The following is a 27,087-nucleotide window of genomic DNA, read 5'->3' on the forward strand; positions in this document are numbered from 1 at the left end:
GATCTGCTGCCTGAAAAATATTGGAGGGATGGGACTTGACCACCTTAACAAAAGCTTTCTGCCAGAACAGGCATCTTGCTGATGTTTGTTTTTTAAAGGTTCCTCTCCTGTTCTCTATCCAAATACAAGAAAATGGAAAGGTTTACAAAGCTCCTATGCTTCTTCTCGAGTGAATTCTATTTGATAAGCATGTTTCCTTCCCTTTGAAGTCTCCCAGCTTACATGACTCAGGAGAATTCATATTTCTGTATGGATCAGTGAACAGTTATCCAATGGGTGTAGAATACTTTGCCTTGTATTTCAAGAATTAATGTTCCCAGGTTACTTAAAATGCAAAGGGCAGTTGCCTTCCTTATTGAGAGGTCAGATTTCACTGTTTTCACTGTGTGAATGGATCTACACATGAGGAGTTCAAAACCATTCTCAACTTGTTCAGTACAGACCACCCTTCCACTGGGGTGGGGAGGGGTAGAGGAAGGTTATGGTGTCTACCATGATGGGGGCTTTAATCTGTAATTTTGATTATAGCAGCTACTTGTATTACAAATTTATATATAACAATAACCAGGTTTATGAAGTATAACAAGGCAAAGTATTTTTATTGTCCTCAAACTCCATTGACTTGTTCCTAGTTCTCAATCGGATGCGATATGTTTCTACAAATCCTGATGCTAGTAGCTACCATAGGGTCAGTCACATAAGGAGTATATATTTAAGAGCTAAACAAAAAACCCCTCCAAATCCATAACCTAACAAAAATTGAGGTTTGAGTCTATGGCATTAGATGCCAATGCACGCTTTTTCTTCTCAGGTTCACTTGATTGCTCTGCTGCTTTACTGATTTCGGGGAGTTGGGAGAAACCTCTAGGCTTAGATTTAAATAACACCAACCAGATGGGGAAACAAATTTAGACTTTATATTTTAAAAAAATTCAACCTCCCCCATATCCCGCCCACTTACCAGAAATCTAAGGCTATCACAATGGAACAAATTTTGTGAAAAGTTGTAATAAATAAAAAGAACACCTAAGTCAGTATTTTTCTTTTGCTGCTGGTGAAGATATTTTCCACTTCTAATAAGCTCTTTCCCACTTGGAGCATAGTTCCTGTTCTCCGTCTCTATCTTTGCATGTTGTCCTGTTTCTTGTAGTTGGTTTATGTACACTTGGATTTATGCATCAGCAAGATTTTAGTTAACGGCTGAATGTCTACCAAGTAGCTGTACTATGTACAACATTGGTGGCAACTTTAACTTCAAAGTGTACATGTACCTATACTAAACTTGGGGAATGAGAAATATTATCTGAGCAGGAGGAAGAGCCAATACTAGAATGCTTACTATGAGTTGTCACTGTGTAGCTTTTACTTTAAAGTGAGATCCATCCAAGGTGATAGTTTTAACCAATGAAGGCATGCAAATGTCAATTTACTGGCATAATCTGTATTTTAATTGCACTAAAATTTTGGCTGAACTGTTTTAGGTTTTTCATCATGGTATTTAGAAAATCAGAGAATACTAGTACTGCAAGGAACCTTGAGAGGTCAACAGGTCCAGTCCACTGCACTCATGGCAGCACCAACCACCATCATAGAGCATCCCTGACAGATGTACGTCTAACCTGCTCTTTAAATTTCCAATGATTGAGATTCCACAACCTCCCTAGGCAAAGTGTTCCAATGTTTGACAGGATTTTTCCATTAATATCTGAATTAAAACTCCTTTAATAAAATTTATGCCCATTAATTGTTTTATCAGGGACTAAGGAGAATAATTTTTGTCCCTTTTCCTCTTAACAACCTTTTAGGAACTTGAAGGCTGTTATGTCCCCTCTCTATCTTCTCTTTTCCAGACTAAACAAACCAGTTCTTTCAATCTCCCCTCATAGGTCATATTTTCTAAATCTTTAATTTTTTTTGTTGCTCTCCCTTGGACCTTTCAAAATTTTCCATATGTTTCCTGAAATGTGGCTTCCAGAACAGGACCTGACAATTCAGTCTTGCTTACTTACAAAAAACTCCTGTTAATACGTCCCAGAAGTGGTGGGTGTTTTTGTGTTGTACAACAGGGTCGCATTGAGTCATATTTAGCTTGTGGTCCACTGTAATCCCATGGGTCCCATTCTGCAGTACTCCTGTTTAAACGGTCATTATTTTCTGTATTTTTCAATCCTGTAGCATCTTGAAAGACCTCATAAAATTATTTATTAGGTAATGAGGTTTTGTGGGTAAGATCCACTTTTTCAGATTGAAGTAGACAATTTGAATCCAGGGAATGGCACACGCCCCAGTTAACCTACTTTGTCCACTGGTGGTCCTCCCCTGCTATGTGAATGCCGGATTCTAATTGCAGTGGACAGTCTGAAGAAGTGGGTCTTACCTGCGAAAGCTCATTACCTAATACATAAATCTTTTTTTTGCCTTCAAGTTACTATGGAACTGCTTGGTTTTTTTTGCGAAACTAACACAGCTACACCTCCGTGACTGTTTCCCATTTTGTATGTGTGCAACTGGTTTGTACCTTCCTAAGTGGAGTACTTCACATTTGTCCTTATTGAATTTCATCCTATTTGTTTCAGACCATTTCTCCAATTTGCCCAACTGCTTTTCAGTTACACTGCTATTTTCCAAAGTATTTGCAACACTCCCAGCTTGGTATTATCATCAACTTTATAAGCATATTCTTTATACCATTACCTAAATTGTTGATGGAAGATATTGAACAGAACCGGCCCCAGAATTACAGGGCTGGAAGGGACCTCAGGAGATCTAGTCCAGCCCCCTGCTTCAAGCAGGATCAACCCCCCGAAGTCATCCCAGCCAGGACCTTGTCCAGCCGGGACTTAAAAACCTCAAGGGATGGAGAATCTACCACCTCTCTAGGCAACGCATTCCAATGCTTCACCACCCGCCTGGTGAAGTAGTTTTTCCTAATATCTAACCTACACCTCTTCCTTTTCAACTTCTGATCATTACTCCTTGTTCTGCCATCTGACACCACTGAGAACAGTTTCTCACCCTCCTTTTTAGAGCTCCCCTTCAGGAGGTTGAAGACTGCTATTAAATCACCTCTAAGCCTTCTCTTCTGTAAACTAAACAAGCCCAAATCCCTCAGCCTCTCCTCATAGGTCTTGTGCTCCAGCCCCTTAATCATTTTTGTTGCCCTATGCTGAACCTGCTCCAGCAAATCCACATCCTTTTGATACTCGGGGGCCCAAAACTGGACACAATAACAGTGTCAAATAAAGAGGAATAACTGCTTCTCTCGATCTGCTCAAAATACTCCTCCTAATTCACCCTAGTATGCCGTTAGCCTTCTTGGGTACAAGGGCACACTGTTTACTCCTATCCAGCCTTTCATCGACCATAACCCCTAGGTCCCTTTCCATCGTACTGCTGCTGACCCAGTAGGTCCCCAGCCTGTAACGATTCTTAGGATTCTTCCACCCCAGGTACAGGATTCTACACTTCTCCTTATTGAACCGCATCAGATTTCTTTTGGCCCAGTCCTCCAATTTATCCAGGTCCCTCTGGATTCTCTCTTGACCCTCCAATGAATCTACCTCTCCCCCTAGTTTTGTGTCATCCGCAAACTTGCTGAGGGTGCAATCCAGTCCCTCATCCAGGTCATTAATAAAGATGTTGAATAACACCGGCCCCAGAACAGAGCCTTGCGACACTCTGCTTGAAACAGACCACCATCCAGATATTGAGCCATTGACTACTACCCATTGGGCCCGACCATGATGTCAGCTTTCTATCCATCTTATAGTCCAAGGATCCAATCCATATTTCGTTAACTTATGGACAAGAATGTTGTGGGAGACCATATCAAAAGCCTTGCTGAAGTCAAGGTATATCACATCCACTGACTTCCCCTGTCCACAGAGCTTGTTACCTCGTCATAGAAGCTAATCAGATCGGTCAGGCAGGGCTTGCCCCGGTGAATCCACGTTGGCTACTTTTTCATCACTTTCCCCTCTTCCATGTGCTCCAAAACTGATTCCTTGATGATTCCCTCCATTATTTTCCCAGGGATTGAGGTGAGGCTGACAGGTCTATAGTTCCCTGGATTGTCCTTCTTTCCTTTTTTAAAGATGGGCACTACATTTGGCTTCTTGCAGTCATCCAGTATCTCCCCCGATCTCCAAGAGTCTTCAGTGATAATGGCCAAAGGTTCAGCAATGACCTCTGCCAATTCCCTCAGTATCATGGGGTTCATTAAATCCAGACCCATGGACTTGTGCACATCTAGTTTTTCTAGATAGTTCAGAACTTGTTCCTTCCCCACAGATGGCTGCTCTCCACCTTCCCATACTGCATTGTCTAGGACAGTCATGTGGAAGTTGACTTTGTCCGTGAAGACTGAGGCAAAAAAAGCATTTCCTGCATCACCTGTCACTAGGTTACCTCCCTCATCCAGTAATGGCCCCACACCTTCTCTGATAACTTTTTTTATTGTTCACATGCCTGTAGAAACCCTTCTCATTACTCTTCTCATCGCTTGCCAGCTGCAGTTCCAATTGTGCTTTCGCTTTCCTTATTACTGCCTGGCATTCTCCAGCCGTATGTTTATACTCCTCCTTAGTCAACTGTCCATGTTTCCGTTTCTTCTATGTATCCTTTTTGAATTTAAGCTGACTAAGGATTTCCCCATTAAGCCAAGCTGGTTGCCTACCATGTTTGCATTTCTTACTATGCAGCGGGATTGTTTGTTCCTGTGCCTTCAGTAAGATTTCTTTAAAATACTGCCAGTTCTCTTCAACTCTTTTCCCCTTCATCTTCGTTTCTCAAGTGCTCCTGCTCATCTGTTCTCTCAGGGAGTCAGTCTGCTCTTCTGAAATGAAGGATCTTTATGTTACTGCTCACCTTTCTTACTTTCGTCCGGATCATGAAAACTACAATTTCATGGTCGCTGCAGCCCAGGTTCCCTCCCACTTCTATTTCTTCTACTCATTCTTCCCTGTTTGTGAGCAGCAGTTAAAGTTGCGCATGGCCCCTGGTTGGTTCCTTCAGCACTTGTACCAAGAAGTTATCGCCAACATTCTCCAAAAACTTCCAGGATTGTCTGTGCGCTGATGTACTGGTCTCCCAACAAATGTCCAGATGATTAAAGTCTCCCATGAGAACCAGGGCCTGTGATTTGGAAGCTTCACTTAGCTGCCTGAAGAAAACCTCATCTGTCTCATCTCCCTGATCTGGTGGTCTATAACAGACACCAACTACAACATCACCTCTTATTTCTGCCTCTAAGCTTAACCCAAAGACACTCAACTGGATTTTCTCCTTCCTCATACTGGAGCACTGAGCAATCATACTGCTCCCTCACATAGAGTGCAGCAACTCCTCCTTTTCTCCCCTGTCTGTCCTTCCTAAACAATTTATAACCTTCCATGGCCGTGCTCCAGTTATGCGAATCGTCCCACCAAGTCTCCTACCACCTCATACTTGTGTGACTGTGCCAGGGCCTCTAAGTCTTCCTATTTGTTCCCTGGGCTTCTGGCATTAGTGTACAAGCATCTTAGAGAAGGAGCCGATTGGCCCACTTTCTCCTCTTCACCCAGGAAACCCACTTGATTGTTCCCTCCTCCTTCCTCACTTACCTCAGGGCTTCTGTCACCTTCCCCCAACAAACCTAGTTTAAAGCCCTCTTCACTAGGTTTGCAAGCCTACCCGCAAAGATGCTCTTTCCTCTTTTAGTGAGGTGGATCCCATCTCTTCTCAGCAATCCCTGTTCACGAAACAGAATCCCATGGTCAAAGAAACCAAATCCTTCCCTGCTACACCACCTACGCAGCCATGCATTTACCTCTGTGATTCAATGATCCCTACGTGGACCCCTTCCTTCCACAGGGAAGACAGAAAAGAAGACCACTTGTGCTCCGTATTCCTTGATCTTTCTTCCTAGGGTTATGTAATCTGCCATGATCTTGTCAAAGTTGTTCTTGGCTGTATCTTTGGTTCCTACATGAAGAAGTTGGAAGAGGTAATAGTCTACAGGTTTAAGAATTTTTGGCAGCGACTCTGTAATATCCCAAATTCTAGCTCCAGGCAGGCAGCAAACTTGCAGGGATTCTAGGTCCGGGCGGCAGATGGATGACTCCGTCCTTCTTAGGAGGGAGTCCCCGACCACCACCACTCGTCTTTTTCTCTTAGGGGCGGTGGTCATAGAACTCCCATCCCTAAAACTGCACATCCCATGCCTTCTAAATTGTGGGGACTCTTTCAGATACCTCCCAGGGATTGGATCAGACCCACTTATCTCTGCTGTATCACCTGTGGAGAGAGGCTGAAAGCGGTTACTTAACTCCACTGGAATTGGAGAGACTTGAACTGGTTTTCTCCTCCTGGAGGTAACGTGCTTCCAGTTCTCCTTGGTTTGGGTAGCCTGCTGTTTCTGCAGTATTATCTGTTGCCTTCTATCCAGAAAGTCTTCACCTTCTCTGATGGACCTGAGGGTTGATATTTGTGCCTCACGTCCTTTTAACCTCTTCTGAAATGGCTACCAGCTTGCACTTGGTACATAGAAAATCCTTTCTATCGTTTGGGAGGAAGACAAACATGGCGCATGACATGCATGTCACAACAACAGACCTCTCACCAGCCATATCACTCTCCATTTTTTCCCTTTACAGAGATCCCTTATTTGTTTCTAGTGCCGCCTTGAAGGGTGCAAGAGAAACACCAAATAAGAAAGGTAAAAACAGGTATGGGGCTCCTCCTGAAGGCAAACTCCCAGGCAAACTCCTTGTTAGCTGCTCCTGTTTGCTGCTCACAGGGTTCGATGGGACTGCCTTCTTATAGAGCTGCTAGCTGGTTAGGCCCTCCTCAAAGCCTTTGCCTCCAATCTAATCAGCCCTTGAAGGCCCACCTGGAAGGAAGCTCTCCCAATTCACACCTTGCAAACTGCCAAACATGCTTTCCAACTGCCCCTCTCTGCAAAACAGATGCTCAGGCACACAGGCAGCTATGCAATCTGCCCCTCACTGCAAAATGAAACAAATGCACAGACACCACAGACAGATATTCAGCCCACCAGCTCACAACGCAGCCCCCCCAAATGCCACACTCACCTGAGCTTCTCCAGGATGCTTTCCCAGGCAAACTCCCTATTAGCTGCTCCTGGCATAACTCTGAACCATTAGTAACCATGCCTAATTATTCACTCAGGTCTCTTTCCTGGCACAAGTTAAGATGACTGGTCTATATTTTTGTGACTTGTTTTTATCTTCGTTTTTATAGGAGGACACTATATTTACCTTTTCTAGTCTTCTGGAATCTCCTCTCTTCCATGACTTTCCAAAGATGATAGCTAACAGCTCGGATACTTTTGTCACTCAGCTCCTTTGAATATTGTAGGATTCATTTATTCAGGATGACTGAAGACATCTTAACTTTACTTAGTATTTTTTAACTTGTTCTCTTCTTATTTTACCTTCTGAACAGACCTCATTTTCTCTAGAATTTATTATGGTAGGCATCCACTCACCACCAGCCACCTTGGTGAAAACCGAAACTAAAGTCATTAAGTACCTCTGCCCCTTCCACATTTTCTGTTCTTTTTTCTTTTTGAGTAAGAGACCTACCCAGTCCTTGGTCTTCCTCTTGCTTCTAATATATTTGTAGAATGTTACCTTGTTAGCCTTTGTCTTTTAACTAGTTTTGAGTTTTTGTGCCTTTTTGCCTTTCTAAATTTGGCCCTATGTACTCGTGGTATTTGTTTATATTCTTACTTTGTAATTTGACCTTGTTTCCACTTTTCTAGGACCTTTTTTTAAAGATCATTCAAGGCCTCCTTGTTTAGGCAGGGTAGTTTCTTGTCATACTTCCTTTCTTTTGTATATAGAATAGTTTGCTCTTGTGCCCTTAATGACATTTCTTTGAAAAACTGCCATTTAGGTTTTGGGGGAAGTGTTTAATTGCGCATAGAATACATGCATTTGTTTGAGGGGGAATGTGTGTGCAATGAGTAGGAAATAAAAGCTGATTGAAAAGTGCCTACTTTTTTAGTACTAGCTATTTTAGATTTAAATTAAACTAAACAAAACAAAACAAAACATTATAGTCTGACTTTGTAGGTTGTTAAGTACTGGTCCATAACCATTATTTCCTGCCCACATCTGGTCAGACTTTCCCCCTCAAAACTGAACAACCTTTGATACATGTATGTAGGTGCAACTATCTTCACACCACAGTTGTCTCAGATCATCCCAAACATTTATGGTATTCACATCACTTGAAGTGTGTTGCTGAAGATTGAGGCACTAATCCTGAAAAAGCTTGTAGACACATTTGTATATTTATCTTGAATCATCTTAATAAAGTCTACTTGATTACACATTTGAAGCATTTGCAGGATGTAGGGTATGGGGAATAGGTTTTTTTAAACAAAATTCAGTTAAAGGGCATTTCATGCGAAGGGAAATTGTTTTTACAAATTTAAAATTTTGTTCCATCTGGGGATAACTCAGGATGTGTGGTTTAAATTGTTTTGTTATATAAAGTTTGAGTAACTTCTTAAATTTTAAATCCCTATGCCCTATAGGGCCACGTTGGAACTTCCATTTTTAATAGTTATTTGAAAGATGCAATTTGGAAGGCTTGGCCATCAGTCGTCACTAAAATAATAGTGCTCTAACAACCTTGATGCAGGTGCACAAAAAAAAAGGCAAAATTAGTCCTCTAAAACTGCATAAGAGCTCTTGTTCCTGTGATCCATAATATAATTGTTCAGCTGTTGCTAGTTTTTTATATCATGGTTTTCATCCTGTGGTCTGCAAACTCGTAGAGAGTTTGTAGACTATCTTAAATTTAGTCAAGGAGAACTGCTCCACTCTTTTTGAAATTTGTAGAGGTTTTCAAATTGGGGGGCAGGGAGCGGAAGGTGAAAGCTGCTGTTCTGTCTTCCATCTGTTTGATTATTTGAGGGCTAGCCATGTTCTCTGTAAAAGACCAAAAAAGTTGTCCTCTTTTTATCTTTTTTTTATCCTGCTGTACAGGTTTTCTTGAAACTTTGTGTTTACAAAGGTGAGATCACAGTTGCTAGAAGGACTTACTTGATTCTGTAACCAGTCATCTGAATTATCTGTAAGGCGTCAAGTTAATATTCCTGTCTAATTGTGGGAGGTTATGCCTGTGTTTTTGATGATGCCTGAAATTATGTGCTGAAGGATTTTCATGAAGAGGTCTTTCCATTATTTAATGAAGAAATTCAGAAGTTTCACAAACTTGTCATTGGTCTTGTGGGTTTGTTGCTGTCTTTGCGTGCACAGGAATAGGTCAAGCTTTTTGGTCCATGAGGCAGTTGAGGGAAGTTGTTACTACAGCAAAATCATCTGAGATTTTTTGGTTGCTTCTCTGGCTCTCAAGTTTTTGTTGACAAATGGCTGTGGTTAGATGGACTAATGGATACCAGCTGTGTTGTCCAGGCATTATAAAATATGAGTACCATGACTGTATTGTGCCTTGGCTCGTAAGATTAAATGGAAGTTTGGTAACTGTATATTACTCAGAGGCATGTTATGTATTGGTGTTACAGTAGTGGTAGAAGCCCAAGACAAGCTTGATTCCCATTCTGCTGTCTTATGTTTCCTCTCCTAAAGATTGTGTTAGGCCCTGATACTGCAACGCTTTTGCAGTATGCTGAACCTTGTGAGTGGTCCACATGAAATTAATATCCCCTTATGTACAATGAATAATATTGTTTCTGGCAAGCTGTAAAAGGTGGGTGACACCGTTGCTGAAAGGAGGCTGGAGTAATATGAACAGGTTTTACACACACTTGTATGTGATGGGAACTAATTCTCTGGTTCATAGCCGTAAATAAAGGGAGGGAATTACAGACTACTGATGCATTCGAAATGACTAAGCAGTTTTGATGGGGGAAAATAAAGTGACATCCATAATAATGGCAATTTGTAGCACTTATCCCAAAACGTTACTTAGCCTTCTGGAATTGTCAGGATGCTTACTTCCACACACTGTTCCATGTCACTTCCCAATCACGAGGCCTCTTCTATGGAACTTTTATCTTCAATAGTATGCTTTACTCTTCTTACAGCATGCAACAGCTCCCTTGGGTTTGTAAAAACTATGTAGAAAACTGTTGCTAGTTTGATCTGCCTTTGTATTTCAGCCTTGAAGATTACAAGGAGCTGCTGAAGTTGAGTTCTCTTATTTCACATAAGCCATTAATTTGGCAGGCTGAATGTGGCTATGCGTGGACAAATTTTGTAGACCAGCTGTTATGTCCCTCTCTGAATTTGTTTACCAGAGTAAACTGAATAGCTGTTTTTCCTACTGTTGTGTTTTGGTGTGTTTTAGTGCGTTCTCTGCTTTCATTCCCCCCTCCCTGCATTTCTCCTTTCTTTATCTCTACTGTGGAGGAATACCATTCAGTTTCCAGACTTAGAGTGAACACCCAGAAAGAAATTTGTGAGTTGCAAATGGTGAACAGATTTGCTCACTCTGTGTGCATATATGCATGTATAAAACCAACTCATTTAGAAATGTCACAGATCATTAATTTTAGAGAAATTCATACCAAGTTAAATTTCCCTAAGTTTCTGCCAGTTGAAGGTTAACTGTTCCGTGCTTTTGAGATTTTGTTTTGGATTACATTAGATTGCGGGGAGAATTGCTTTTTTAAAAGCTATTTGTTACAGTGCCAGAAGTCACTACAGTATTGGTCAATACCACTACCTCTTAAAATTGTAAGATAAGGAAAGGGCATTGTGGGGATAAAAGCCCTTCTTCCTGAACTTATACACTGTGTCCTTTGCATGCTGTTGTATGGTGCTATTTCATTTTTATACCTAGTTTTGTGTTTTGGACAAAAATCCTTTAGACAGGTTAGTTAAAAGAGAACATTAAAGTTAGCATGAAGGCATGGTAAATATGCCGGATATTTAGTTAGCCTTTTGTGTGACGTCATAAGTAATAACAATTTTAGCAAATTAATTTTAAAAGATCTTTAAAGATCAAAAACATTTGAAATTCAAATTTTGAAATGTATAGAATGCTTTACATTGCAAAGTCACTAGGACAGGTAGGCAAAGACTAAGTGATTGTTTTTAACTTGGACAGCCTTCAAAGATCCTCCCCACTCCCCTGTATTTTCAGTAAAGTTATATGCCAGGAATCTTGTAAGTATTGTAATCATGGCAAGGGTCATACGTATCATAGTATTTTATGAAGAAATTGCATAGTGTTTGTCTAATACTGTATACTTGATTTTCATGCTTGATGTTTTAAAGATGTTAATATCCTGGTTCATCTCCGGTATGAATTTCGCTAAAGATAACAAGCTGCTATATGGGCTTTCACAGTTGAAATCCATTTCATTTTGCTTTACTGCAGTGTAAATTAGTTGTGCTGTTTTGGAGGCGAATAGAGATTTTTAGGAGAATTTATACAGTGCTTTTTTGTTTGCTTTTCATAATTTATTATGTATTCTTGTAATGCTCCAGTATGCAAAGTGCTGTGTACATATAAATGAAGACAGTCTCTGTGCCAAAGAAGGTAATCTATAAAAAGAAAGCAACACACAAAGGCTACGTCTACACGAGCCCCAAACTTCGAAATGGCCACGCAAATGGCCATTCGAAGTTTACTAATGAAGCGCTGAAATGCATATTCGGCGCTTCATTAGCATGCGGGCGGCAGGGGCACTTCGAAGTAGGCGGGGTCCTTTCGAAAAGGAGCCCCGTCTGGACGAGCCGCGCGGCGGCAAGCCGCATCAATTTCGAAGTCCCCTTATTCCCATGAGCTCATAGGAATAAGGGGACTTTGAAGTAGGCGGGGTCCTTTCGAAAAGGCGCCCCGTCTGGACGAGACGCGCGGCGGCAAGCCGCGTCAATTTCGAAGTGCCCCTGCCGCCCGCAGCACTTCATTAGTAATCTCCCGTGGCCCTGATTACCATGCCCCCTTCGAAGTTTGGGGCAAGTGTAGACGCAGCCAATGACTGTTTAAAGATAAACATGATTTTTTTCTTGTAATTCATTGTATTTGCTTAGTTTAATTGAGACTAGATGTTAAATTGAAATTTAACTATGAAGAGGAGATTTCTTCTTTTCAAGATGATTTCATTAAAGAGACAAATGATTAACTTCACATTCAAGTAGTTGATCCTTTTTTTCCCTTTGCTGTAACTGGACATGGGTAGACTTCATTGGGGAGGAAGAAACAGGAGGAATCAAACCAAATACAATTTGACCTGTTGAATAAGGTGAAAACATCTTGGCAGGATAGATATTTTCTTTTCATGCCTTTGTACATGTTTGACTCTGTGGATTCCTGTTCATTTTTAGCCTGAATTCATATTTTGTTGTACCTTTCTAATTTACACTGAGATGCCTCATTCAATGTTGTCAGTTAGTGAGCATCCATAAGCATGCGCAAATTACTTTCACAACCAAAATTTTAATGATCACGAATGCATTAAATCACTAAAGGGTTTATCTTGTACTTTGTGTATGTGACTGTAGAAATCTGTTATGTGAGGGTTTGTCATTTTTCACCATTGCATTTTCAAGAAGAGCTGCCAGCTTTTGTAGATGTAAATTGTTTTCCTGTTCTTTCCATGCCCCTCCTGTGTCTTTTGTGGTTTAATCTGAAGTTAGTTACAAATAAATTTAGGGCCACCTTTTGAATTCTGACAGCATATGTTCAGTTATACAGCCCAAACAGTTGTACAGCAGTTGTAAGAATTGAAAAACAAACAACAAAACCCTGTTCTTCTCCCTTACCATAGTGGAGAGTATTCTGTGGTGATTTTTATATTGCTGTTCACTGGTTTACACTCAGTCAGGACATATCTGCTCTGAAATCTCAAAATAGAATATAATGGAACATGATAGGACTTGTGAAGTTGGATTAGACTGATACATTTTTCAGTTTCATACATGGAAACCAAAGATGAATTTGATGTGGTAGCTTTGTCAGTACACATCAACATTAGGGAGTGTCCTAGCAGTTCAGTCCATGTATCCTTGGGCTGATGCTGATAGCAAATGTTGTGCTTCCTTTATTTTCTTGTGCCTGTACTGTTGTTACTTTTCTTTGTCTTTTTATATTCAAATCGAGCAATCTTGTCTTCAAGTGTGGGCCATGTCCTAAGTAGTGTCTGATTCCTCTGTTTAACCAAGAGGAAACCAGACATTACACATAAGATACAAGCCGTACCATGAAATGCTTATGTCCTATGCAGTAAGGCTTCAATCCAGACTGGAGTCTCTAGGGCTATGTCTTCACTAGTGAGTTTTGAGACAGAACAGGTGTTTTTGTTGACAAACCCGCAGTGTGTCCACACTAAAAATGCATTCCGTCAACATACTGTCAACAGCACTTGGCACTTCTGTCAACAGCCTTCTGCCTCTCCCCCATGAGGCACAACATCTTTCTCTACAGAATTGGTTAACAAAAGAGCTGTGTGGATGCTCGTGTGTGGGGAGGGGACTCTCTGAAAGATGGGGTTTCCGGGTACCCAGGCAGCCCTGTCTGCTGTGCTTCTGGTTGGCCTTTCTGCTGAGAGAGCGGCCAAGGCCATCTGGTCACTCTCTGTTGAAAGAGTGGATCAACAGATTGGTCCGCTTTCATGTGTGGCCATAATCTTTCAACATCTAGTGTAGACATAGCCTAGCGATTTAGCTTCTTAGTTAAGATTCTACTAAGTGAGTAATAGTTTGAACGCTCTTTTTAAATTTTTACATGTGACCCAAGCACTTCTTGCTTATACTTTTCCAGTCAGTGTAAACTTTATATTTATTAAATACAAGATATGCAAACCTAGATGTTTGTTTTAACCCTTCTGTCTGAAAACCGTTGACAACTTTGTACCATTTTTGGATATCCCTTTTATGCCAGGTTACTCCCCCCCCGCATAAAAGTTATGTTTAACACTAACTTTTCAAACTAATTGAAACTCTTTCTCTTGTTTTAATTTCAGAAACCATTTCCCAGCCTGGGCTTGTTTACAGGGGCAACACTAACCAGCAGGTGCTTGATGTGACATTCTTAAATTTGTTTCAGTCTTATGTGTGTGGTTTCCATTCAGTACAGCAGTTGATTTTTGTTAGTGGTCCCTGTGGGCTTCGTTAAGCTTCTGGCCATACTAGTGATGTCACAGCTTCTGTAGTAATAAATGTAGATCAAAAGGAAAAGGATGAGCAATTTGAAGGGGAAAGATTAGACAAAATAAGGCAAATAAATAATTGTTGGATATGTGTGGAATAAACTAAATACACTATGTTGTGGGTTGCCATAGTTTTCATTGCCACATGCTTGGGACGTACTTGCGAAACTAATTTTTGGATTAATCCCTGGTGAATGAGTACCATCTATGATATGTTTAAATACCATCTGTGATATGTTTAAACATACCACTCGCTAGGAGATGATAAAATTACCCTCTCTGTTCTGAGCTGATGTACTTAACGATGATCTGTTAAGTCCTGCTGCTGTACAGCAAGCACATCTCTGCTCACATCATTCATAATTTGTGGTTCTGTTGGTCAGAGATGTGTTGCATATAAAAAGCTATGCTGTCTCTTTCCTGCTCATTTGACCTCTCCATGTCTGTGAGTGACAGGATTTCAGTTAACTATTGGCATGATGAGCATGCAACTTGTACGATTTTTTTGTCAGGTGCTGTTGTTCAAAAGCCTTGATTGCTCTGCTCAGCTGCTAAAATTCTGCCCCCTGTCATGACCAGTCATCTCACTTTGAGTGGGGAGGCCAGTTGTGTTCTTATTCAACTGGCTGGGCCAGTTTACTTCTCTCTCTAAAGTGAATTGTTGCATCATAAGGGAATGAGATCATTTAATGCAGATAGAACTGGGGGAACATGGTTTAAAAGCATAATTGTCGTATAAATAGTTATCAGGCAAGACTGATTCTGGAACAGGAACTAACATCATTTGGAAGCATCAGTAGGATTTGTTTAAAAGTTTTTCCTAAAATCTGCTCGTTGATTCTGCTTTTGCATGTTGAAAATCACAGATGAACAAGCAGGTGCTTGTTATCCAGACTACTGGCCAGAGTTGCAAGGTGGTGGGGATTTGGTATATGAAGTGGATCTGGTGGAGATGAGCTCCTTTGTTCTGAACACATCAAGAAAATTTGCCTCAGTTCCTTCTGTGTGTTCATGTTCCTCCTCCACTTTCTGCCTGATTCCATTTCCTGTGCATGCATAGCTCTGTACCCTTGGGGCTGTTGCAGCAACTGGTCAGCAGAAGAGTTTCTTTTCTCTTCCTGCATATGAAATTGTGAAAGAGGTGTTGTGGGACATTCTCTGCCCCCCCCCCCCCCCATGGCATATGCTTCAAGATGTAGGAGTGGAAGAAGCTTACGACTACTGTCGTCTTTGAATAGTACCCCTGTCATGCGTTTGCTGTAGGTGTAGCTGCACCCATATAGCACTAAGTAGAGATTTTAGGTACTGCTGTCCAGTCCACCTCCACATGCACACCTCCCCCTCTCATGGTCTCTTTCAGGACTATTTAGCATTACATGGGCACCCCCATTCCTTGTCAGTCTTCTGAAACCTTTGACCTTGAATGGTGAGGTGATACGTGTTGCTCCATAGCCAAAAGTTGTCCACTCAATATACTTGCCTATCCTAAGTTTGGTGTCACTGCAAGCACACACCTACAACCTAGTTTTCAATCATCTGATTTTTAGCCCTCAGGTGGCTAGAACTCTCAGCTGTCTTGAGGGACATTTTGCAGCCATAACAGTTTTCCTCTCTCAGGTAGATGATACTTAGTGTTGGCTCATCTGCTGATGTGTGCGTTCCCACAGACAGTGGAAATCTTTCTGCATATGAGACCACCTGCTCCAGCCTGGACTTTTAACCTAGTTGTCACAACCTTGACTAGACCTCCCTTTGGCTCTGGACAACTTGCTCTCTCTCACCCTGGCTTCATTTCTAGTTGGAAGCTGACGTGAATGAGGGTGTCCCAAAGGTTTGTCTTGGAGCTGGTTTTGTTCAGTATCTTTACTAAAGATCTGAATGATAGGACGGACTGCACCCTCAGCAAATTCCTGGATGACTCTAAGTTTGCAGGGAGAAATAGATATGACTTGATTGGGATAAGAGAGACTTGGTGGGATGACTCGCATAACTGGCGCGCTGTCATGAAAGGGTATAAACTGTTCAGGAAGAACAGGCAAGGGAGAAGAGGAGGAGGAGTTGCACTGTATGTAAGAGAGAACTATGACTGCTTGGAACTCCAGTACATAGAGGAAGAAAAGCCTGTTGAGAATCTATGGGTGAAGCTTAGTGGTGTAGGCAACACTGGAGATGTGGTGGCTGGTGTCTGCTACAGGTCGCCAAATCAGTTGATGAGGTAGATGAGGCTTTTTTGGACAACTGAGAGAAGTTTCCGGGTCGCAGGCTGTCGTTATCGTGGGGGACTTCAGTTACCCTGACATCTGTTGGGAGACCAATATGGCGGTACACAAACAGTCCAGGAAATTTCTGGAGAATGTTGGGGATCACTTCTTGGTACAAGTGCTGAAGGACCCGACCAGAGGTTGTGCGCGGCTTGACCTGCTGCTTACAAAGAGGGAGGAACTAATAGGGAAGGTAGAGGTGGGGGACAACCTGGGAAGCAGTGATCATGAGATGGTAGACTTCAGGATCCTGACCAAAGGAAGGAAAGAGCTGCAGATTACATACCTTGGACTTCAGAAAAGCAGACTTTTTGACTCCTTCAGGAACCTGATGGGCAGAATCCCCTGGGATGCTACCATGAAGGGAAAAGGAGTCCAGGAAAACTGGCAGTATTTTAAGGAAGCCCTACTGAAGGCACAGAAAGAAGCAGTCCTGATGCACAGCAAGAGAAGTAAATATGGTAGGAGACCAGACTGGCTTAATGGGGAAGTTCTTGGAAAACTTAGGCACAAAAAGGGAGCTTACAAAAAGTGGAAACTTGGACAGATGTCTAGGGAGGGATATAAAGGTATAGCTCGAGAATGTATAGCAGTTATCAGGAAGGTGAAAGTGCAACTGGAATTGTGACTCACGAGGCATGTGAAAAAACAAGAAAAGTTTCTACAGGCATGTTAGCAAGAAGGTGGTGATCAGAGAGGGCATGAGGCCCCCACTGGATGAGGGAGGTAACCCAGTGACAGATGATGTAGGGAAAGGTGACGTACTTAATGCTTTCTTTGCCTCTGTCTTCACGGACAAGGACAGCCCCCGGCCTAATGCGATAAGTGATGGATTGTGGGATGAAGGTGGACAGCCTTTGGTGGGGAAAGAACAGGTTAGGAGCTATCTAAAAAGCTAAAGGTACATAAATCCATTGGCCCGGACCTAATTCATCCGAGGGTTCTGAGGGAGTTGGTGTATGTTGTTGACAAGCCCTTGGCTGTAACTTTTGAAAAGTCATGGAGATTGGGGGAGATACCAGATGACTGGAAAAAGGCAAGTGTAGTGCCCATCTTTAAAAAAGGGAAGAAGGATGATCTGGAGGACTATAGGCTGGTCAGTCATACATCAGTCCCTTGAAAAATCATGGAGGGGCTCCTCAAGGAAGTCATTTTGAGGCACTTGGAGGAGGGGAAAGTGATCAGGAATAGTCAGCATGGGTTCATGAAGGGCAAGTCATGCCTGACCAATCTGATTAGTTTCTACAATGAGAGAACTGGCTCTGTGGATAGGGGAAAATTGATGTGATTTATCTCGACTTTAGCAAAGCTTTTGATAGTCTCCCACAATATTCTTATCAGCAAGTTAAAGGAATGTGGATTGGATAAATGGACGGTGAGAGGAATAGAAAGCTGGATAGAAGCTCGGGTCCAGAGAGTAGTGATCAACGGCTTGATGTTGGGATGGCGGTCGGTTTCTAGTGGAGTGCCCCAAGGTTCGGTTCTGGGTCCTGTTCTGGTCAACATATTTATCAATGACCTGTATGAGGGGTTGGATTGCACCCTCAGCAAGTTTGTGGATGACACTAAGCTAGGGGGACAGGTAGATACTCTGGAGGGTAGGGACACGGTCCAGAGTGACTTAGACAAATTGGAAGACTGGGCTGCAAGAAATCTGAGGTTCAATAAGGACAAGTGCAGAGTCCTGCACTTGGGCTGGAAGAGTCCCAAGCATTGTTACAGGCTGGGGTCCAACTGGCTCGGTAGTAGTTCTGCAGAAAAGGACCTGGGAGTTGTAGTGGACGAGAAGCGGGACATGAGTCAACAGTGTGCTGTTGTAGCCAAGAAGGCTAATGGCACATTAGGTTGCATCAACAGGAGCGTTGCCAGTAGATCCAGAGAAGTGATTTTTTTCCTCTTTATTTGGCTTTCGTGAGGCCGCATTTGGAGTACTGTGTCCAGTTCTAGGCCCCCAATTATAGGAATTATGTGGATACACTGGAGAGGGTCCAGCGGAGGGTGACCAAAATAATTAGGGGGCTGGAGCATATGATTTATGAAGAAAGGTTGAGGGAATTGGGACTTTTCAGTCTGCAGAAGAGAAGACTGAGGGGGGACTTGATAACAGCCTTCAACTTACTGAAGGGAGGTTGCAAAGAGGCTGGAGAGAAGCTGTTCACGGTGGTCGCGGATGGCAGAATATGGAACAATGGTCTCAAGTTGTGGTTGGGAAGGTCCAGGTTGAACATTAGGAAAAAATTCTTCACTAGGAGGGTGATGAAGCATTGGAATGGTCTACCCAGGGAAGTAGTGGAGTCTTCATCCCTGGAAGTGTTTAAGTCTCGCCTCGACAAAGCCTTGGCTGGGCTGGGCTGATGGGTTTGGTCCTGCTTAGAACACGGGGCTGGACTCTGACTTTTTTTAGGTGTCTTTCAGCTCTATGATTCTGTGATATACTGGAGGGTAGGCATAGGTTCCAGAGTGACCTAGGTAAATTGGAGGTTTGGAGAAAAGAAATCTGAAGGGGGTGCAACAAGGACCAGTACAAAGTCCTGTACTTAAGATAGAAGAATCCCCTGCACTGCTGCACGCTTGGGACCGACAGCTAAGTGGCAGTACTGTGCACGCAAAAAAAAAAAAAAAAAGGACCTGGTGATTATAGTGGACAAGGAGCTGGATGTGAATCCATGGTGTGCCCTTGCTTCCAAGAAGGCAAATGGCATACTAGGGTGCAGTAGTAGGAGCACTGCCAGCAGATAGAGGAAAGTGATTATTCCCCTCTGTTCAGCACTGGTGAGGCCACATCTGGAATATTGCATATAGTTTTGGGTTCTGTGATTCTCTGATTACAGAAAGGTTGTGAACAAATTGCAGAGCCTGTGGGTGTTGGTGGGGCAGCAAAAATGATTAGAAGGATGACGCATGATTTGAGGAGAGGCTGAGGGGACAGGGCTTTAGTCTGAAGAAAAGAATGAGCAGGGGATTCAGAAGCTTTCAACTACCTGAAGGGGAATGGAGCTAAGCTATTATCTGTGGTGGCAGATAACAGAACAAGAAGCAGTGTTCTCCAGTGGCAGCTGGGAGGGGTCTAGATTGGATGTTTAGTTTTTTCCTATTTCATTGGAATAGTGGTAAAGCACTGTAATGGGTTGCCTAGTGAGCTGGTGCAATCTCCATCATTAGAGGTTTTTGAGGCTTGACTTGATAAAGCCACGTCTGGAGTGATTTAGTTCTGGTTGACCCTGCTTTGATCAGGGGGTTGGACTGGATGACTTTCTGAGGTCTCCGCCAACCCTAATTTGCTATGCATCTCTGATGCACCTGTCCATGAAGACAGCGTTTTTAATTGCCATCACTTTAGCTTGTTGCATAGCAGAAATAGCAACCTATTGTATTTTTAAAGACCAGATAAGCCAGATCACACACCAAATTTCTCCATAAAGTTGCTTCTACTTTCCATATGAATCAGAAGATCCCTCTTCCTGTTCTTTCAAAACCTCAGCATGACAACTGGGAGGTGATTACACATATTAGAGTTACTAACATTTTATTTGGAGAGACAAAAGACTTTCAGAGGTCCCCAACCTCTTCCTTTCCCTTTGTAGAAAAATATATATGCATAAAGGTTTCACAATATCAGTTCAAGGGGTATCCAAATGAGTCGCTATTTTTAAGGGCACAACCTGTTGTCTCCTGGAATTAATGCCCACTCCACAAAGTCAATTTGAACCTCTCACATTCAGATTCAGTCTCCAATGCCATCTTTGATTCCACAGTATGTTGTTAGTAATAGATTTAGCTCCCAAGCCTCATTCCTCCATGGGATGCTGCTGTAAAGTCACCCACGTTGAAACATCCATAGGAACACTTTTCAAAGAGGAAGTGACTTGCCTTGTGCTGTGCTGTTAGTTGTTTGACATGTGTGTCCTTATGAGTGCTCCACAACCCTTTCTCTTCGCTTCTGCTTTGGAGTTCTACACAGGGCTCTGTGATTGAGAAGTAATGCGGGGCCAGAAAGGGGGAGGGTTGCTTATGCAGTGCTAATAGCCTCGTGGCAGACCACAAGTGAGGGAGAGTATGTGTGGACTGAATGGAAGCTACTACCTACAATCACAAATTAGAGGCTCAGGGTCACAGATTCACATATAGTGGAGCAGTCAGAGGGGCAATGCATCTCGGTGAACCATTTGTACTGCACTAGATGAGTTTACCTGAGAGTCTGCAGGCGTGGAGCCCTGTAGCTCTCAATAGCTGCAGAAAACGACAGGGGTCATTCATTCCACTGCTTTTTGCAGTTACGTTGGCAGAGAATGGTGAACTGCAAGTGGCTGTGCCTGTGGACACTCAAGCATAGAAAGCATCTGGTGACCTGCCAGCAGCTAACAGCAATGAACTGTGTTCCTTGCGTTCCTTTGCTTTTGGAAATGGGGTACTTTCTGATATTATTGTGCATTTTTCATGACCTATCAAGCAGGATATTTATGAAATGAAATGTTTGTTCCTGGCAACTGAACACAATGTCTCCGTCGTAGGATTAAGACTGAGTAGTTTTGAAATTGAGATTATTAGCCTGATTCTCTTACTGCTTCAGACCAAATAAAATGGCTTCAGCATTAACTTCAATATCCTTTTTCAGGGTCTTTGTATTTTTTTAAACTCCAAAGTATGGTAGCATTTTACTCATGCTATGTTATGCAAGGGAATGCACAAGTGAAAAAGTATTTTCTAACTTTTAAAATTAGAAGTGGGTTCCTTGGGTGATTAACTGATGTTACTTTCAATACAAAATACAAGGTATCAGAACATTTTTCTGAAATTTTATATTCAGTTGCACAAAACCATTTGCTCCTTCACTTATTGACATACATACCATCCCAAGCTAACCATTTCCCCCTGTTCTCTGCTGCCTAGAAATCTTTTAACTAAATTAGCAAATACACATTTATTTTGTACTGATTTTGAGATAAGGGTTAATATTTCAAAACGATGAATTTGGAATTAATCAAATCCTGTTGTAACTCATTGCAATATTGTAAGTAGCTTAACCCCTATTTCTAGTTTCTTGGGGATTTGAAGCAAAATGTTTCCTGTTCATGTGGGCCCTGATCCCCTTCTCCACGGAACTCTTCCATTGGTATCAGTGAGAGATGCTCCCACTTAATTATTGTCCAGTCATTAATGCATGATTTTTTTAATGTAAGGTATGAGAGAGCATGAGTAAGGAACACTGTAAAAATAAGTTGCCCTCTAAATGTCAGATATGGATAGCGTGTTAACTTGCATGTAAGATTTTTTTTTTTTTTTTTTTTTTTTTTTTTTGTTACAGCATTACTTTTTTGTGTATGCTGTGTGGGTTTTTCCTTTTCAACTTCATTAAAAAGGGTTTAAAATTTGTTAAAGGAAAGTTCTAGGGACTAGTTTGTTTTTATCCGTTTCTATGAAGTATATCTGACTACCTGAATTGTGAATGAGACAGAATCTCAATAAGCAGAATTTTAAAATCTGGTTTTAAAGCTGTATACTTCCAGTATTTCCAGTCAGTGTGTAGCAATACCGATACTCTTTCATTTGAGAATCTCTTTGGCCCCTGTCCGTCACGAGAGATGGTGATTAGCTGTGGTGAAGGTCTGTGGGCAGTATTTGAGTCTGCAACTTCTCTCATGGCTTATCCATCCACTGTTGGATTTGCACGGTGAATTTGCAATAACCTCATGTCAGTCTGAGAGTTTTTCCTTGTAAGATGACATTCTTTTGTGTGGCTTGCACATATACTGTTGAAGGATAATGTGCCCTTTTGTCGCAATCATTGCCAGGTATTCTGATATGATGTAGGTTCCCAGGATTTTGGATCAATGTTGAATTTTTTCATGTATCTCTGAATCTTGGCTTTTATCTTCCTCTTGTTCTCAGCCCATATGACAGTTCACTGAAGAGGATTTCTGTGGGAAGACACTTGTCACCCATTCTTCTCATATGACCAAGCCATCATAGTCTTCTGTTGTTGAGGATCGCTATGAGGCTGGGTATGCCAGATCTTGACAGGAGATCTGCTTATGAAACTTTATCGATCCTTACAATAACTGGATAAATAATTCCTAGTTAAGGATTCAGTTTGATAAAAATACAACTGAAAGCCATTAACTCCTACAGCTTTTGTGTGAAACATTTTTGTAAAATAGATTTTGTTGAAACAAACCTTTGTCAGAAACCTTAAAACATTTAGCTTTTTCACATTAGGTAGTCTGAAAACAGTTGCTTTTGTTTTGTGATCAGAATGGAAATATTTTTCCTGATTTATTGATTCTCCTCAAATACTTTATCTGTAAAATTGGACGAAATCATTTGGTTATTTTCAAGCAGCATTATTTTGTTATGAGGTCACATAAGCTTGTTATATTCCATCTTAATGTCAAGCAATACCACTTCATGATATGGCACAGCTTCTCTGTCATTGTTGAGCTATAAAATAAACTGAAATTTGTTTCCTGATTAGCTTGGAATGATGAAAATTCATACATTTAGTGAGAATCTTGGAAAATAAATTGCACTGCCATTGGGTAAAATATTTTAAATGTATTTGAGCTTAAAAATCTATGTAGATGAGTTGTATATACATCTTTTATAAGGCTTGCTGTTTGTACTATATACCATACTTTCTAGACAACATTAATGACTGCTGCTTGGAGCAGTCACTGCTAGAAATCACAAAGGGAGAGGCAATTCTTGATATACTCCTAAGGGTAGCACAGGATCTGGTACCAGAGGTGAATATAGCTGAGCTGCTCAGTAATAACCATAATTAAATTTACCATCTTGCGATAAAGTAGTGATTCCCAAGGATCCCACCATAATAGCATTTAACTTAAGAAAATGGAGCAACAGTACACAAAAATGGGGATACCAGTTAAACAAAAATTAAAAGGTATGGTCCCAAAAATGAAATGCCTGCTAGCTACATTTTTTAGAAACACCATAATGGAGGCTCAAATTTGTATGCATACCCCAAATTTAAGAGATATATAAGATGAAAATAGTTCTACCATCACTAAACAATGAAGTAAAAAATGGTCAGATAAAAATTGGAAAATAAATCTTGCTTAGCTTAATAAAAAGGACTGTAAACACTGGCAAGTGAAGTGTTAAAAGTATAACTAGGCAAGCTGAAAAAAAGAATGAAGCGTGACTTGCCAAAAGCTCTTGTGCCAAAAAAAAGAGAGCCTGCCAAACAACCTCTGGGGCCTGAATAATCAAAGTGCTAAAGAACTCAAGGACAGTAAGGTCATTGTGGAGAAACTAAATGAATTCTTTGCATCCATCTCGCATGGCTGAGAATGTGAGGGACATTTCCAAACCTGAGCCATTATTTTTAGGTGACAAATACAAGGAACTGTCCCAGAATGAGTAGTCACTGAGAGTTTTAGTAAGAAATTGATAAATATAATAATGGTGTCTTATTATTCACCCAAGAGTTCTGAAAAATATTATTCTAATTGTGCTATGTAAGCTATCACTTAAACATTTTCTGTACCAGAGGGCTATGGATATCTGAGACACCATTTAAAAAAGACTCCACAGTCAATCCTACCAGCTACTGTACCGGGCAATTTCTTTTTAAACTTGTCTGGGAAAGAATCAGCCTGGTTTTTGTAAGTCATGCCTCACCAGTCTGTTAATTTATTAGAATTCTTTGAGAGTATCAACAAGCATGTTTACAATGATATAGTGGACATAGTGTACTTGGATTTCGAGAAAGCCCTGCAGGAGGTGCTTCACCAAGGCCTCTTAAGCAAAGTAAGCTGTGGTGATCAGAGAGAAGGTCCTCTCATGCATCGATAACTGGTTTAAGGGAGACAAAGGCAGAAATGCATGCTCAGTATTCAGAATGAAAATAATGGTGTCTTCTAAGAATTTGTATTGGGGCCAGGGCTGTTTAACATTTATAAATTATTTGGAAAAAGAGTGAATGGGAAGGTGGTGAAATTGAAGACAATACAAAATTACTCAAGTTAGTTAAGTCCAAAGCAGACTATGAAGCGTTACAAAGGGATTCGCAAAACTGGGTGACTGGACAACAAAAATCCAGATGAAATTGTGTTGATGAATGCAAAATAATGCACATTGGAAAATTATAATCCCAAATATACATAGAAAATGTGATTTTTAATTTATCTGTGAGCACTCAAGAAAGAGGTCTTAGTGATGGGCAGTTCTCTCAAGACAACTACTCAATATGCAGAGGCAATCAAAAATAATAGCAACTAACAGAAGAGAGATAATAAGCAGAGATCTTAAAAATCTATTTGCTCTGGAAAAACATGGGATTTGCATTTTGGACAAGAATCTTTAATTTTTATATTTAGTTGGAAAAGGAAATATTAACTAGGAATGTTAATGGTTAGGTAGTTAACTGGTGAATCTCATCCTAAACAGATGAGGCTTACTGCTTCCTGTTAATTGGTATGGGCTGGATCAGGAGGGGGTTGTGCCAGGCAACCAAATTGCCATGGGTGGGCAGGGGGGCACCCCAGCACAGCTAGAACAATGTCATGGGCAGGGAAATTCTAATCGGCTGGAGTAGCCTGGATCCTGAGTGTGCCGGGGGCATGTAGGCACTCAAGCCTGGCCAGAGCAGCCCCAGTTCTTGAGATGGTTGCATGCTCTGCTCATTTTCTCTGAAGCACTTTGGCATTGGCCCCTGTCAGAATTTGAGATACTGGGCTAGGCAGACATTCATCTTGCCCAGCATGGCCACGCTTTTTTTTATATATATTATTACATAGTGGACATAATACTAGTATGACAAAATAAATTTGAAACGAAAAGCAGTCAAGTAGCACTTTAAAGACTAGCAAAATAATTTATTAGGTGAGCTTTCATGGGACAGACCCACTTCTTTGGACCATAGCCAGACCAGAACAGACTCAATATTTAAGGCACAGAGAACCAAAAACAGAATCAATTTGTCCTCCTTGATTACTGTTTTTGGTTCTCTGTGCCTTAAATATTGAGTCTGTTCTGGTCTGGCTATGGTCCGAAGAAGTGGGTCTGTCCCATGAAAGCTCACCTAATAAATTATTTTGCTAGTCTTTAAAGTGCTACTTGACTGCTTTTTGTTCTGATAGTATGTAGACTAGCATGGCTCCCTCTCTGTTACTAAGTAAGTTTGAAAGTGAGTTGTTAAACCCAGTGCACAGTACTAATGTGCTAAATTTATGAAACTGTTATTCTCATAAAGGAAATAGATGAGAAAATGGGTTTTAATGATTGCATTCTGTATAATGTTTAACTAGTAATTTAGAAAGACCTGTATGTGCCATCCAGAACAATGGAAGAAATTAAAACGTGAAACAAACATGTTCTTAAAATGGACAAATAATGGGACAGCTCTTCATGTTGATCATTAGTCTTCTGCAGTACTTCTCTTTTTATAACAAAACAAGAAACAGACTACTCAGCGTCTCTGTATCCTCCTCCCCCAGCCAAACTCATGGCAAATCCTGTCACAAAAAAGCACTGGTCTTCTGCTGGGGCAGGATTTAATTCTCAATGACTACTTCAGATGAAGAGATTCTACTAAAGCATCTCTTAAATGGTACAAGATGGTAAATTACAAATATATGAAAATTCTCTTTACCACACCAAGCTTGAGTCTTCTATTCTATTGTACTTTGTGGTAGCAAAGATTGCGAGAATTGTTTGGGACACCTACAAGGGCTTTTTGGGGCCCAGACACACACAAGTTGAAAACAGTTGTGTAATCATAAGAATGTGTGGTGTGCTTTGAAGTCTGAGTTTATAGCTGCCATGTTCAAATAACTGCTTATCTTGGGGAGGTACATAATTTTAGGAAGCATATAGCTATCAAAACCATCTCTTATATAGTCCAGTCCTGCTATCTAAGTAGCTATTAGTAGAACCTAGCAAATCTGCAGATAATCCTCCTGGATGTCTGTGGACCATGTTTGTGAATTACAGATCAAATGTGGATATGTATTTTGTGTATTAGTCAGAAGCCCCCGAGTTCATTGTGGAGTAAAATTTTTGGTGATGGTATTTCACACAATTGGTTATTGAATTATGGAAGTCGTTGCCAAAGGAAATTTATGGAAATCAGTAATTTCCATGGTTCAAAAAGGGGTTGGATTTTTGTGCTCTATCAAGAATGTCTAGAGCTATTAATGACCACAAAGTGTTGGAAGGGATATTAAACTTAATTCTTAAGGGCTTAACCCAGTCACTAATGACCATTCCATGTTTGCCTCATGAATGGCTCTGGCATCTTCCTCTGAAACACCTGCTTTTGGCCTTGGTAATACTGCACTACACGTATTCTAATCTTATATGGTAGTTACTTGGTGTAAAGGCTGCAAAAATATAGTAGTATTTTGTCATTCAGATAAGCTTGCTGGTTCAAATTCTGGAAAAAAATTAACAGAAAATTAAAGAGAATAACAACTGTTCTGGTGGACTGCATACTGCAGTTTTACACACTGTTTACAAGAAGGGTATAAATTATTCAGTCTAAAGCCTTGTCTATACTATGTGGCAGATCAATGTGGCAGGGATCGGTCCACTGGCTATCAATGTATTGTGACTACTGTGGATGGGATAAATCAATCTCTGAGCTCACTCCTCTGCACGCTGGTACTCTACCAGTAAGAGAAGTGTAGTAAGCATTGACAGGAAAGCAGTCCCTGTTGACCTTACAACATACATGAT

The 27,087-nt window shown here is 41.1% G+C and overlaps 1 protein-coding gene across 7 annotated transcripts in view; it reads left to right on the plus strand.

The window, feature by feature from the left end:
* TSC22D1 (TSC22 domain family member 1) overlaps positions 1-27,087 on the plus strand; it is a 145,433-nt gene that overhangs the window by 57,304 nt on the left and 61,042 nt on the right. For 3 of the 7 annotated variants that reach the window (XR_012644556.1, XM_074988264.1, XM_074988274.1), the window contains one exon: positions 13,943-13,992. The exons of the other annotated variants lie outside the window; for them this stretch is intronic. Coding sequence is in view for 2 of the 3 variants with exons in the window: in XM_074988264.1 (XP_074844365.1) it covers positions 13,943-13,992 (50 nt within the window). In the remaining variant the exon portion in view is untranslated. The remainder of the gene's footprint in view (positions 1-13,942; positions 13,993-27,087) is intronic. 7 annotated transcript variants of the gene reach the window in all.

Source organism: Carettochelys insculpta, chromosome 1 (assembly GCF_033958435.1).
Source record: "Carettochelys insculpta isolate YL-2023 chromosome 1, ASM3395843v1, whole genome shotgun sequence".
Classification (NCBI taxonomy): domain Eukaryota; kingdom Metazoa; phylum Chordata; order Testudines; family Carettochelyidae; genus Carettochelys; species Carettochelys insculpta.